General features: G+C 40.9%; 3 protein-coding genes across 3 annotated transcripts; 2 read left to right on the top strand and 1 right to left on the bottom strand.

The window, feature by feature from the left end:
- Window positions 1–2,600: 2,600 nt before the first annotated feature.
- Window positions 2,601–9,821, bottom strand: LOC147505249 (large ribosomal subunit protein bL21m-like). Its single transcript, XM_086557844.1, is given in 7 exon segments — window positions 2,601–2,936; window positions 3,034–3,108; window positions 7,819–7,920; window positions 9,266–9,346; window positions 9,414–9,429; window positions 9,431–9,477; window positions 9,479–9,821. Coding segments are annotated over 7 exon segments (585 nt in total). The 5' UTR covers window positions 9,521–9,821; the 3' UTR covers window positions 2,601–2,714.
- A 1,220-nt stretch (window positions 9,822–11,041) lies between these two features.
- On the top strand, window positions 11,042–11,878 carry LOC147505248 (uncharacterized). Its single transcript, XM_086605499.1, has one exon. It carries the CDS (start codon window positions 11,042–11,044, stop codon window positions 11,876–11,878), a length of 837 nt encoding a protein of 278 aa, XP_086461625.1.
- A 737-nt stretch (window positions 11,879–12,615) lies between these two features.
- LOC147505247 (uncharacterized) lies at window positions 12,616–14,249 on the top strand. Its single transcript, XM_086605498.1, has 2 exons — window positions 12,616–13,107; window positions 13,407–14,249. The coding sequence occupies exons 1-2, from the start codon at window positions 12,616–12,618 to the stop codon at window positions 14,247–14,249; spliced, it is 1,335 nt and encodes a 444-aa protein (XP_086461624.1).
- Window positions 14,250–15,355: the final 1,106 nt, after the last annotated feature.

The following is a 15,355-nucleotide window of genomic DNA, read 5'->3' as shown; positions in this document are numbered from 1 at the left end:
TTGTTTTAGTAGCATTATCAGACCTAAAGTACTTTAAAAATCCCAAAAAATCAAAATGCTCATATAACTGAATATTAGCTTTTAGAAAGAGCAACTCCCTTTGTATACTTCATTATACCTACCCTTCAATGCTCCAAGCACCCTTCAAGAAGGCTAATGAGGATCAACTTACAAAAGCACTGGAATACCTCCACCATTCTTGCTCTCCACCAATCACCCACTCGTCCACATAGATGTCTCCAATATCCATCTCTCTTGCAATTTTCAGCCTCAGGCAAGTTCTCCGTCAATCCATTTTCAATGTCTGTGTACATATACATGTCGTTCTGCTTAAACGCAGGTCAATGTTGGTCAATGTTGTCCCCTCATACGTAAGATGGTGGTAACACATCCCCTAGTTGTGTATCGAGATCTTTGTGATGATAAGAAAAACTCTAAAAAATTCCAACTCTCTGCTAGAAGTAGCAAAACTTGCGAGTTTATCATCTCCTGATCTCCATAATTCACTTCTCTATAATTCCATCGTATTGCATAATCCATGGTCTGAATGAAAGTGCCTAAATATGTTTAAGTAGCTAGCGCACATTTCTACTGTTGTTAAATTTGAAAACTAACAAATCTAAAGTACGTTGTCCAGTCAGTTTCAACCACAATTCAGTTTCACATCCTTACCCAAGGCTGCTTGAAAACTGCACTTTAATGCCATGGCATGAATTCAGCTTCTATTTGCCACAACATGAGCAACAGGCATGACAATTACCCGATTTACGTACAACAGGAATAGGATGATCCCATATCAATCACCACTCTCTACCATCTCCATCTATGTTATGGTTTGTGTCGCATTGCTATCGACCTATTTCACTAAGATGAAAGTTCGCTATATGTAACAAACTACGATAACATATGTGTTTAGTTACGACACTTACATATGCCTTCCGAGTCCCGAGTACTTCCTAATATTCAACTATGTAAATTATCAATATATATAGAATCAAATTATTAACTTGGTTCGGTACGTGCACTTAGCACATACCAAATATATATATATATATATATATATTGTGTGTCATAGGACAGAGCCTCATTGCATTGTGTGAATTAGGAATTTTGTATAGCATTGGATAATGCATGGAATTGTGTAAAGTGAATAACATGCATGTATTTAAGCAGCTTATCATTAGAAATATTCGTAAAGATCGAAATTTGTGTAGGTAATTAAGCAGATGATGGTTCATCTTCTATTATCACAATGAGACTGAAAAATCACAATGATGATTGTCGCATGGTAGCGTTAGGATCTCCCTGACTGAAAGAAACCAAATTGAACGTAATCAGGGCGCGCACTATGTCTTCTATTAATTATGTGGGGAGATTGTCTGACCAATTGGCCATGGCTATCACTACTAAAAACAAAGGAAATAGTGATTATATTGTAAAGTTGAGAGAAAGAACAATAGTTAAGTAGCTTTGGACTCCTGCAAGCAAACAACTCTATCCTAAAAGATTTGTTTACAATCATAACTGCTAAAGACTTAAATAGAAAGGGGAGGAAGTGCTAATAAAAAAAGACTTACCTCTCCGATTTACAAATATACAGAGTGGAGCTTTTAAATAGTCTCAGTAGATCTTCATGGAGACTTCTTCTTTGGTCGTCATTCATCCAATTTTTATGTGTTAATTCCCGTTTGATGGAGGCATAAAGCATAGATTTCTATCTTCATGCATAATAACTTCTATATGGTAACTCATATACCTTCAAAGAACTCTCGGTAGTCGAAATTGTCAATTGGTAGAGGTGACCTTGAAAGCTCGCACTTTATTTTAGAAGTAGATTTTCTAGATAACTTTTCCAGGATCATATTTGGTTAGTGCCAAAAATTATGCCTCCGAAGCTAATTGATTAAATATCGTTGTTATAAGTTTTCTTATTGGATTTAATTCCTCTTGTTGATCCAAACTTTTCGTTTCTTTACTTAAATGTTCAAGTACGATTAGCACTTCTAATCCTGAAGTATATATATACAACTTACATTTCTTTAATGAGAAAGTTTTATTTCTAATAGGACCTATATATGTATATACAACTTACGGTTATTTAATGAAAGAGTTATACTTCTAATAGGACCTAATAAGTGTGAGAGTTTTTGAGAGTTTTTCTATGTGGCTTCACTTTCTTCTTGGAGAGTGCCACTTAAGATAGAGACTGTCCACGTCAGATATAGTCTGCTTTAATAGAGAGAGAGAGAGAGAGAGAGGTGATGTAAGGATATAAGAGTTACTGATAAAACATCAGGCTTCCCAATAAAAAAAACAAATATTAAATAACCGATATACCTCAGCTAGACAAGCACAATATGACCAAATGTAGGGAGTACGTGTAACCAAAGGCTGAAAAAGATTAAGCACATCAAAAAGGCTACTCTGGTGGGTAAAGATCGCAAGCTTTTACACACTGGAAACTAAAAACACATTCGAGTGTTCAAACACTTTCCCCTATTATTCTAAACGAGTAAAATAAAGTGATACAGAAAGACATTAACACGAAACAGGAGGGCCCAACATTCTCAACACGTCAGAAATTCTACTAGGAAACAAGATTTAACAAAAATGTATTTATTACTCTCTCGGACTGTTATAAGTTTGAGAACGTAAACATAAATTAAGTGCCTCAAACACCCTTCCATAACACACATACTTCGCTAACTATATGGTCAGGTTCTTGATTCTTGCTTTTTTTGCCAAAAGAAAGATAGAAGGTGAAAATGACACAAGGAAACAATTGGTGCCATTCTCTGATCATGCATAAACGGGTGTCTTCTCAGCTGTAAGCCTGTAACTGCTTCCCTTCCTGGCTTCTTAACTTTTTCAGGCTTCTCTACCTTTTCTGGCTTCTCTATTCCTTCAACATCTGTAATTCTGAGCCTAGTGAGTTCCTCGCAACAAACGCATCAACATGTTAAAATTAGACCAACAATGACCAGCAGCTGAATATCAGTTAATAGTAATAACAAATGTAGGAGTCTGACTTACCTGACGATGCCCCTTTGTTCGACGGTAGTTCTTCATCCTTTTCTTCTTAAAGATTATCACCTTGGCATCTAAAGCCTGAAAGGAAAAACAATTCAAGAACCAAGAAACAGGAAGCATTGAAGTAATTTACAAGTTTGTGATGAAAACCGACATTACTTTAGGATTTATAGAAGGGAAAGAAAATACTGATCGACATGTAATTACTTTGTTGCCACTGGAAAAATACTACTGTTACATAACAAACATGTTTTTCAAAATTACAACATGCATAGTTCAGGATTTCGGAATTCTCGAAATTCCGACAAATCTAAAAACCGAAATTCATCAAATTTCGACCCCTATTATATTTGGAATTTCATCTGATTTCGGAATCATCAATATTTCAACTCTATATTCGGAATTCGGTTTTTTGAAAAACCGAAATATTGGGCGGAATTCCAACGTTTCGTTTGGAATCACGAACACTGACAACATGCTAAACAAAAAATTTATACATTGTGCAATGTGATCAAGTCAATCACATCACCACCTACTGAAACAAAAACCATGCCATCACATGATCAATTTTATCATCCAAAAGTGAAGTCCTCAAATCTGGGCCTTACCCTTTTACATAATTTTATGCCCAAACCCAAACGCAAAGGACATGCTTAATACCAACTTTGAAACTACCTACCACAAAGACCAAAAACCAGCTCCTGCTTTAAACATGGACATCATATGGACAATCTAAAACCAACATTAACAATCACTTTTCCAAGACTAACAATCAGCAATCACATGGAAATCTAAAGTCCAGCGAGGTTGGACACTGTCATGTTAAACTGTGGAATACACTTAACACTGGAGTAGATCCGCTTTGAAGGATGAGAATTTACTGTTGGGATCATAACATCACAAACATAAACCAACCTTTTGTGAGCAGCTAGCTAGCCTACTAGCCTACTACATCCACACCCATCTTGAGTAACCATGGTTACGTAGGACTGGCCCAAACCCAAAAAAAATGAAAGAGAATGAAAGAGAAAACCACCTAAACAACCAAAAGGAATATTTCCAAAATACAAGTGCCTAAGATAGCCCAAGCAATGTCACCCTCCCACTAAACAAGCACCACCGAGACTACCACCCAACACTCCTCATCAGCCCATATCCCCTCTGAACAAATAAGATTGACATGGTCATCCACATCGCTTTCATCCTCGGAGTATGACATTCCAACCCCACTAAATATGGTTAGACACTGGTGCAAAACCGTCTAGAAATTTTTCGCAATGGCTTTTGTCAAACCCTCAATGGACATTATATTATTAGAATGACAAGTAATAGACGCAGCAATGCTAGTGCTTGATCTTGAGATCTTCTAGATTTGTCTAGATAGACTTGAGTAAGTCCCTTTTTGTTATGACTGCCAGCTTCTACATCAGCTAGGTTTAATCTCAGTGTTATATGAAGCAAATGTAAGAGCTGCACTATATTTTTTCCTGGCTATTAAAACCATAATTTATCCTTGATGGTAGTATGAGAGGTTCACACTCAACCCAACAAGCAGGTCAATTACAACAAGCCTTGACAACATCATATAACCCAATTACAAGATTAACAAATCTTAATTCCCTAAAAGTAGGATCATGACAAAGCCACGCGCAAAGTACAAAATTACAATTACACAAAATACGCTGAAAATTGCAGAACCTATCCTCAAAAATCCGCCAGTTTCTCTCAAGCCTGCCCATATGATGGCATGTGCAATCACTTCGATGATCAACTGGTCGTCCGACCCACAAAGAAAAGCATCACTTGAGGCTTCTCCTTACACACGACCCTTATCCCATGAATGGTATCCAAGTACGGTGGAGAGAGGAAAGATGGCACACCTCAGATCTTTTCCAATATCACACTCAACAAGAAGATGTACAATGTTCTCCTCAGCTTGTGCACAAATGAAACAATGATTTGCCATAATCATTCCTCTCTTGTGTAAACTATCTGTGTGGCTGGTCTGTGTTCTTCCCCAAAGAGTCCCCAAAAGAAAAGGCAACCTTGCAAAGGAATCCACTTGCTCCGAACTGTTTTATATGGAAAAATCAAGCTACCAGCCTACCAACTGATGCTCTGTTGCTCCTTAATTCTCGTTGTTTGTAACAGCTCATACATATCTTTAGAAGTGAGCACTTGGCTCTTGACATTCCAAATCCTCTCATTTATGTTTCCATCCACCCCACATCTAGCAATCAGAACCAGAAAACCAGAAACAGATAGTACATGTTTTGCTGAATCAATGAGCACATTAGTTACATGCCTACAATTACCCCATCTTGGATCGGTCTATTTTCTATCAAGGAGCCCTGATACTCACCAACCAGTAAATGCATCCCTTGTTTAAGCTTAAGGTTAGTACCTTTGCCACCATCAACCTTGGGGGGTTAAGCTGACGGTGTTATGCCTCCAATTAATATAAGAATTAGTAAGTTATATCACTGCTCCCAGAATATTACTTCCCGTAAAATGGCAACGCCGTTTGTAAAGAAGCATTGTGTAACCATTAGATCCCAGCGACTTTTCCATGCCAAATAATCATGGCAGCTTTAACTTCTTCTTTTCCGAAGTCCCTCTCCCTCCATGAAGATATATCAGTCCCAATGCTGGGAAACTCATAAGTCAAGACCATATAGAGTTGGTGTTTCAGCAACATTTTGTTTGCAGCGTAAAAGCTCACAATATGCTCCTTAATTGCTCCCTGTTTTTATCAATATTCAATTTTGAGATGAAGTTTGCATGATATCTCGCAGACTCGTGATCCAATGAAAGTACCATGTGCACCACTCCTTTAGCCCACTTGGTTTTGGACCTTTGAAATATGCTTCCTCGATATCAAGTACATCATTCAACTTCTTAGTGTATTTGCCATCGTGTTAAGCTCATGCAAAAACAGATTAGATTGTTCTTCCTTTTGCTGTAATTTTTTTTAAAACCACCTGCATTTCATTATTCTCGAATCAAATCACCCAAAATTTGTTGTATTCCGTTCTCTAAGCTGGTGTTTGTGATACTGAAGCATTTTGCACAGTAACAAAACCTGCTCTACCAGTATCTTCTGCCTGGCACCACCATGATTTCATCAACCCAATAAATTCTTACTTTTCACAAGACATTAACTCACAACGGAAAGGACGATGACCACTCCCAACCTGGCTAATTTGCCAAAATACCATGCAATGATCAGAAAAGGTTAAACCCTAAAGTTGTTTCTACACACGATCACCAAAATACTTCAACCAAGCGCGGGTAAGTAGGAAGCAGTCAATTATGCTCACTACATCCCTGCCCTTTGTACACACCGAAAAACCGAAAAAAAAAAAAGAATCCCCCCAATTGAAGTCCATCATCCGAAGCCACTAACAAACTCACTGAATCTCCTCTAATCTCTACCATTGCAGGTTTCCCTTCTTTTTTCTTATATATATCCAAAGCAAAAAAAACAGGATGAGATATCCTATAGTACCAGTTACAAAAGACAAAAACAAAATTTCCTCCCATCAGCCTCAAAAGAATGTGTTGAAACTCATCATGCATTTTCGACCAGAAAAACAAAAACTTTGATGGCCAAGATCACTTTCTCCATAGACAACGAAGTGTCTTCAAAATGTATGTTATTCCTCTCCAACCATATGCCCCACAAAATCGCAAAAGGAAGCATGCAGGTTTCCTTTCTTCTGCCATCCATATATCTTGTGTATCTCATGTTCTCAACATATTGATTTTCTAGGAATCGGATGTGGTTGTACATTTCATTCAGAGTTTCAAAAACATTGGGTTGTTATCATATGTGCTGAAGGTCATGATTTGGAGGGGTAAAAATTGATTTTTCTGTTTCATTTTTACTTTCTTTTGTATATATTTTTCAAAAGTACAATTGGCTAATATAATCCTTTCATTTACCTATTAAAAAAATGACTAGTAACGATGAAATTGAACATAGACCAACTCTTTCATGTAAAGAAATCAGAGTAGTATGTCATGGAAATGTTTCTTCCAGAAGCCACAGACACACATAAACCATTAAATTTTCCCACTGTCTTTCCAAGTGATGCATTAAGTAGGAAGTTGCATGTGTTTACTTTCCTTCGGATGTACCCCCGTTCGGGGCCCTTAATCGCAAGGGTCCCTCTCTCAATTGTGCCATGGTCATTCTATATTTTCTCCCTGGTTGATGATAGTAGGCGCAATTCAAATAATCTTGAGCAGTACAGGTCCTATTTCTAGCGCATAATATAGCCCAGTGGGCACTGCAAGTATGTTCCTTCGTAGTGAAAAACATTGCACCGCCTAAATATGGGGACCTTATAGTGTACAATGAAACAAGGACCGTGAAACCCTAGGTGTAAAAAAGTTCTCCTAGTTGAACGGGGAGAGAAGGCGAGGGCTGTTTTTCTAGCAATATAGATAATACACCAAAATTAACAGTCTGAATCTGAAATGATAGGATATAAATAAATAATATATTCAACTGACCAGTCTTGGTCATACTGTTGTGTGCTGTTAAAATTTTGATTGATACCCGGGACCGAAACAGCCAAAAATGGTCATTGTGGCAAGCACACTACGTGCCTGTCCACCTTCAACAGGGAAATTGTAGTGTATTTCCAGGCAATCCCAGTTGAAGTTGAGACACAACATTGTCCCCAAAAGGACCTAATGGTTCTGAGACAGTTAACACAATCTCTAAACTTTATAGGCTCCAGGAGTGAAGTAGCAATACATAGGGAAGGAGAAGGGGCTTACATGTTCCTCAACAACTGCATGTACAGCTGCATCTAGCAAAATGGGCCTGCCAATGATGGTCTGACTCTTTGAACCAACCATGAGTACCTTGTGTAAAATTAACTGCAAAGAAACAATGTTAAGAAATTATTAGTTCAATTACTGTTTGGTTGTTTCCAATACATTGAAACTGTGATCAGCCTCACGATATGAAACCAACAAACTGATACGCACATAAACTACAACCTGGACAATCAGCTTCACCTTGTGAAAGGTATAGAGATCAAGTTATTAACTTTTTTTCACTAATACAGTGATCAGCTGAAGTATTTAGTGTAAAAGATACATTATAGAAAATAAGTATCCAAGATCAGAATAAGTCAGAACATAACACAAATAACAGCAACCAGAGCATCCAGAGTGTGGTGTTCGCTGATGAATTCGCCTATATACACACAAATAAGTTGAAACTTATGCGTTTGAAACACCACAGAATTTAAGTCCATGTAACCCTTTATGCTAACAATTACTTGTGTCCTCTTCCTTGCTATCTTTGTATATAATCCAAAGAACAACTGCAGTCTTATGACCAACTAGGTGGGACGACTAACTACCAATCAGTATCAAGTTCCGACTAGGCTGGCACTTATGCAGGAAGACAAATGAATGTTTCTCCGATATTGATCGAGAAGTGGAGACGTAGAAAAGGATGGGTAACATCCACCTCTCACTCTTTAAAGAGTGGAGAGTGGCTTGGCAAATACAATATGACAACTGGTCAGCTTATGGATGGTAAACTTACTCTGAAAGAAAGCTATGCATAGAAAGGATGTGATCGTCATTGTGACATAGTATCTCTATCAACATAACAAAAGCAAACAATAATACTATATATAATTGGAGGAGACCAGTGGAAAGAGGAAGAACCAAGGTATTGCTTGAGAGAAATGCAAATTAACGGAGTAGGCCTAAAAGAAGCCAGCAAAAAATCAATTCCATGCTTCTCTTATTATCAAGACAAACATTTTTCAATACAGGTGATTATTAGATTTACTTAAATTAAACGCCTTCTATCTCAGTATCATGTTGACTAAGAGCATGGAAAATCATGCAGATTGGAGCTCCATTTGGTGTGCGTAATAGCAAAAATCTTGTGAACTCTTGTATAGTGCATACTCTTCCTCTAGAAGCAGAGCATTTGGGACCCAGTCATTGTGAGCTCTAGTCTGAAGTTTGCAGGGCAGAAAGGGAGTTTCCTATCTAAAACTGATTGGATAATCTTGATCAAGAGCACTCTCTAATAATCTATTGAGGGCATGTATCTAGCTTTTGTTATTATTCCATATTCATGTAAAGCTGTAGGAGATGACATCCTTGGACATATAGACTGAAAAGCTACCCAAATATTCAACACATTACTACAAATATATTCCACTGAGTAGATAGATAAAATGCAAGTATGATATACCTTATCATTGACTTCACAGAACTTCAACTTCTCCGTATAAATCGTATCCCCATTACTAACTTTAAACTGGTGAGACCCAATCTACAAACAACACATTGCAATTAACAACAATAACAAAGAATTTAAATTTGTAGTCACTAATAATAACCTGAATAACAGCGATATTTTAAGGGGCGTTCAGTAGGATCAAGTGGACCAATAACTTTATACCCAAATTGCATCCGCTTCTTCTTTCATCTCTTCTAATGAATACATTCTATTAATATCAGCCTTTGTTATTAACCCATCCTCATCTTCTTCTTCTTCTTCGGAGTCTTGAGGAAGTGAAATGACGAATATGGGGAAGGAGATTTGAAGATGTTGGGTTTTGGAGTGGAGTTGAAAAGGAGGAGTGGAGAAGAAGAGGAGGACCGCGCACCCAAGCAAAAGTATCACAACTGGTTTGTATAGGACGTATACATGACATAGGAGATTAGTGGTAACAATGGGACCGGATGCGGTATAGCTGGGGGAGTCAGGTTGCACCAGATCAGATCCGCGGTATCCCAACTGTTCTAGAACTGCTGCGAGACGTGGAAAGATGGAGAGTGGAACCTTAACCGCAAGGTAACTGCCGCGATACGTGGAAAGATGGAGAGATCATGGAGGAAAGAAAATATAAAGAGAACGGAGAAAAACAGAAGAGAAAGAGAAAGAAAAGAAAAAGAGGGAAGAGAGATTAAGAGAGTGAACATAAGAGAAGACAAGTAACTTCATAGGGTGTAATAAGAGGACATACATTTTGGCGCCGTCTGTGGGGACCGAAGAGAAAATGGCTACGGTAGCAAAAAGAGGAATAGGGAGACCTAAGAAAGCAACGGTGAGAGAAAATATCGAAGAAAGAGAGAGCACTGGAAAAGAAATGGTAGGAGAGGAAGAGGGGGTAGGAGAAGAAGAGGTATCAAACGCAAATGGATGCTACCGGACTTCTTCGAGGGAGGAGGTAGTTAGGGCTCTGGCGGAGAATGATGAGTTAAGGAAGGGAAGAGAGGTTACGCAGGGTGCAACGGGTCGAGATGATCATCGAAGAAGCGAAGTAGAGGGGGAGAATGAGGAGTATCCGCCACAGGACGTTGAACAAACGGTGGGTATCACCTTGGAGGTAGTGAAGGCAATGATTGAGAAGGAGAGAGAGCGAATAATCGCAGAAAAAGCTTAACCGTGAAGGCTGCCAAGGAAGGAGGTTGCAAGCCTCAACAAAAATCCATTGGCAGATTCGGTATGGAATTCAGAAGTGCCGAAACGATTCTCCCAGCCAAGATTTGAGAGGTATGATGGAAGGGGAGACCCGACAGATCATTTGCACCATTTTAGGCAACAAATGCCATTATGGCAGGAGAGTAAATATGATGGGCTTCGTTGTATGATGTTTCCGCTAGTCTGAAAGGGGGAGCCTCGGATTGGTATTACAGGTTGGCTTCGCGGAGTATCCAAAGGTTTGAAGAATTGGAGCGCGCGTTTGTTGATCACTTCATACACCAGAAAAGAAGGGTGGTTGACATCGCAGCACTATTCAACATAAAACAAAGGTCAGCGGAGTCCTTGAGAGAGTTTCTATGCAGATTCAAGGAGGAGACATTGAGGGTGGAAAATTTGGAGGAACATGCAGCGGTCATAGCCTTCCAGCACGGCTTGAGAGCAGGAACTAGAGTTCATGGGTCGGTTTCCAAAATCGAAATCACGTCTTTGCACGCTTTGTATCCCAAGGTAGAAAAATATATACGCTACGAGGACATAATGCAGAGAAATGCAAAGGAACATAAAAGAGCAGGGAAGGCAGTGCAGGCCGTAGACTGCAATGACCGCAAAGGAAAAGGAAGAGAAGAGGAAAGAGGGAAAGGAACGTATAGAGGAGAAAGCCGTGGTCCGGATAGGACGGGAGATCGCGGTCGAAGGGATATCCGGGAGAGGAAGCCATACAGGGAAATCGAGCAGACCCCGCTAAAGCGGCCACTCGAGGAAATCTTACCGCTGATTAAGGAACTACAGTACTTTGAGGGTCCACGGAGCACGCCAGTGGAGATAGATGGGAAGCCATTCTGTGCCTACCATAAAATTAGGAATCACGCTACTAATGAATGCTACGCCTTGAAGTGGCTGGTGGAGAGAATGATTGAAAGAGGGATGCTAAGGGAGTTTGTCGTAGAGGTTCGCCAAGCCGAGAGAGGGCCAGTTTCGACAAGAATTTTAGGTACCATCAATGTCATCTTCAGTGGGGAAACCCTGGGAAGAAATGCACACCGAGAAAAGATGAGAAAGACAGCAAGTTTACAACAAGTGAATGAAGTGGTGAGCATACCGCGACTAGTTCGAGGAGTCGTAATGGGCGATGAAAGCATAAGGTTCACCCCGAAAGACTTAGAGTCAGTAATTTCTCCGCATGAGGATGCTCTGGTGATTACTATAGCGATGGACAATTATCTGGTAAAGAGGGTGCTGATAGACTGCGGCAGTTCAGTTAACTTGTTGTTTAAGGGGGCGGTGGAGGAGATGAATATTGGAAAAGATCAGTTACAAGCCCCTCAAACTAATCTTTATGGGTTGTGGCGGCAGCATGACAGAGCCCTTGGGTGAATTGATGCTACCGATTCATGGCGCCCGACCACGGTATTCACCAGATTTATGGTGGTGGATGCAAGTTCCCAGTATAATGCCATCTTGGGGAGGAAATGGATCCACAAAATGAAAGTCGTCCCATCGACCTTATACCAGGTGATCCGCTTCCCTACTAATGGGGGAACATATGAAATAAAGGGTGATCAAATAGCAGAGCAGAGTATCCATCAAGATCGTTAAAAGTATGGTCCAGCGGTACCAAGGCGGGCGGTCATCGCGACGATCATCGGACCTGCATAGCAATTATAGAAGGAAATGGAAATAGAGGGGTATGGGCCTCCACTGGGACCGAAAACGTTTGATGAGTTGGAGGTAGTGAACCTCGGGGTGGGAGAGGAGGAAAAGTTTACTTCGGTTGGAGCGGACTTGCCGGAGGAATGGAAATGTAAGTTGGTACGTTTTCTTGCAGACAACACCGATATATTTGCATGGGTAATTGAGGATATCATAGGTTTGGATCCGGAGTATGCTTGTCATCACTTACATATGAATGAAGATGCTAAGCCAGTGCGACAAAAGATGAGAAGTATAAGGCAAAAATACGCAGAAGGGATCCGCGAAGAGGTTATACGATTGAAGGGGGCAGGGATAATAAGGGAAGTAGAGTTTACAGAATGGTTATCTAATGTAGTCGCGGTACCAAAAAAGAACGGCAAGGTTAGAATGTGTGTCGACTTCACAGACGTAAATAAAGAATGCCCGAAGGACTGTTACCCGTGGATGAGCTAGTTGATAGAACGGCAGGTTACAAAGTGTTTTCCTTCATGGATGCGTCAATGGGATACAATCAAGTCGCGATGTTCGAGCCAAATCAGGAGAAAACCACTTTCGTGGTGGAGGGTGGTACCTATTGTTACACTAGAATGCCTTTTGGCTTAAAGAACGCGGGTGCTACTTTTCAGCGGTTGGGAGAAAAGATGTTCGAAGGCAAGATTCGAAAGGGGATAGAAATATACATCGACGATATGGTGGAAAAGAGCATGTCGGAAAGAGAGCACTTGGAAGGCCTCCAGGAAACTTTTGGCATACTTCGGAAGCATAAGCTAAAACTAAATCCCGAGAAATGCTCATTCGTGGTAACTTCAGGAAAGTTTCTGGGCTACATTGTCACTCATCGCGGAATTGAAGCAAATCCAGATCAGATCCGATCATTGATTGAGATGTCATCTCCGCAGAATGTGAAGGAAGTACAAAGATCGGCCGGGAGTCGCCCGCGACTTAACGATTCATCTCCAAATCGTCGGACAAGTGCCGGCCTCTATACCGTTTGCTGCGAAAATCTCCTGATTTCCATTGGACCGTGGAGTGCGAAACAGCCTTTCAAGAATTGAAAAGATACCTTGGCAGCACCCTTTGTCGCGCCGAACGAGGAGAGAAATTACATTTGTATCTGGGGGTTAGTGAGTACGCAATAAGTTCAGTTCTTGTGAGGGTGATCGACAGGATAGAAAGGCCAGTGTATTTTCAAAGCAAAACCTTACTGCAGGCAAAGACCCGATATAGCAGGATTGAGAAGTATGCTTTGGCGTTGATATTTTCAGCCCTTAAATTGAAACCGTATTTCGAATCTCATTATGTGGTAGTGGTAACAAATTTGCCTCTGAGACAAGCGTTGAAGGCCGAGAAGTCAGGTAGGATGCTTAAGTGGGCGGTCTTACTCAGTTCTTATGAGATTACCTACCAAGTCAGAACAGTAGAAAAGGCACAAGCCATGGCAGAGTTTCTGGCTGAATTTCCTGCAGAGAATCCCACTTGGGGAGATGAAATGGTAATGGAATTTGAAGGGGAGGTCAGCCGCGATCCGTGGGATGTGCGTAATGGGTGGAGAGTTTTCACGGATGGCTCTGCTACGGACACAGGAAATGGCATAGGGGTCGTGTTAGTTACTCCTGAGAACAATCACCTTGAGTTATCCATGAAACTGGGGTTCACAGCCTCAAATAATGAGTCTGAGTATGAAGCCGTGATAGCGGGGTTAGACTTGGCGAGAGATCTAGGGGTGAAGGCGTTGTCTGTTTTCTCATATTCCAACTTGGTAGTCAGTCAGGTGAATGGAGGGTTTGCAGCTCGCTGTCCCCGGATGTCAAGGTACCTTGAGGTCCTACAGCGAAGGGCAAGTAAGTTCGACAAAATACAGTTTGCACATCTGGGCCGCGGAGAGAATAGACACGCCGATGCTTTGGCTTATGTGGCTGCAGTTTTGCCTGGATCAGAGGGTCGGTCTATTGAAGTAAGGGTGTTAAGCAAGCCAGTACATCAGATGAAAATGATATTTGCCTCGCTACCGAAGGGGATCAGAGTTGGATGGAACCAATCAAAGCTTTCTTGAGAGGAGTAGAGGTGGAGAATAAACAAGACAGGCGAAGGATGGAACAATTGAGTCAACGGTACACATTACTGGATGATGACCTATACTGGAGAAACTTCAGTGGGCTGTTGCTAAAATGTATAGGCCCGCGGCAGGCTCAGGTAATTCTTGCTGAGGTTCACGAAGGAGATTGCGGCAGTCATTCCGCGGGGCGAACGACAACTCATAGATTGATAGGACAAGGGTATTTTTGGCCACATATGAAAAGAGACGCCACCGAGTACGCCAAGAAATGTGAGAAATGCCAACGATTTGCTTCATTCATACATTCACCAGCTGAGCCACTGCATAATGTGTTCAGCCCATGGCCGTTCGCTATGTGGGGACTGGATATCGTAGGACCTCTACACCTGGCAATTGGTAAAAGGAGATTTATTTTAGCCGCTACTGACTATTTTACCAAATGGGTGGAAGGCGTAGCTTTGCAACAGGTTAAAGAAGAGAATGTGAAAAAAAATTTGTGGGAGAATATAATATGCCGGTTCGGTCTGCCGCATACTGTCATCGCAGACAACGGAACTCAGTTTACAGGGAAAAAGTACGAGAATTTCTTCAGGCATTTAGAGTCAAGCAAGGATTTTCTGCCCCATACAACCCTGAAGGAAATGGACAAGCAGAAGCATCTAACAAAATAATAATAGACAATCTAAAGCGAAAGTTGGAAGAGAGAAAGGGTGCATGGGCAGACGAGTTAAGTCATGTGCTATGGGCATATCGGACCACACCAAGAACTTCCACTAAGGAATCGCCGTTCGCAATGGCGTACGGAGTAGAGGCCGTCATCCCAGTGGAAATGATAGAATCCACGCACCGTAACATAAAAGCTGTGGAAAGTGGACTGAATGAGAAAATATTGGCTGCGGACTTGAATCTTGTTGAGGAGAGAAGAGAGATAGCCCGTATTCGGTTGGAGGAATACCATCGAACTCTGCAAAGACAATATGATAAACGAGTGAAGCCACGAAGTTTCCAGGTCGGGGACTATGTGCTGCGACGAGTTACACCTGCCACCAAGAAAGAAAACGACGGGAAGCTGGGGCCAAACTGGGAAGGCCCATATGTCATCA

This window comes from Coptis chinensis, chromosome 4 (assembly GCF_015680905.1).
Source record: "Coptis chinensis isolate HL-2020 chromosome 4, ASM1568090v1, whole genome shotgun sequence".
In the NCBI taxonomy this organism is placed as follows: Eukaryota; Viridiplantae; Streptophyta; class Magnoliopsida; order Ranunculales; family Ranunculaceae; genus Coptis; species Coptis chinensis.
Note: the sequence above shows the minus strand (reverse complement) of the source record. Positions and strands in the feature narration are given on the sequence as shown.

Coding starts and splice junctions, on each gene's coding strand:
- LOC147505248 (XM_086605499.1), top strand. CDS start 11,042: ATGCAGAGAAATGCAAAGGAACATAAAAGAGCAGGGAAGGCAGTGCAG.
- LOC147505247 (XM_086605498.1), top strand. CDS start 12,616: ATGCCCGAAGGACTGTTACCCGTGGATGAGCTAGTTGATAGAACGGCA. Junction 13,108..13,406: donor CTCCGCAGAATGTGAAGGAA/GTACAAAGATCG, acceptor ACCTTACTGCAG/GCAAAGACCCGATATAGCAG.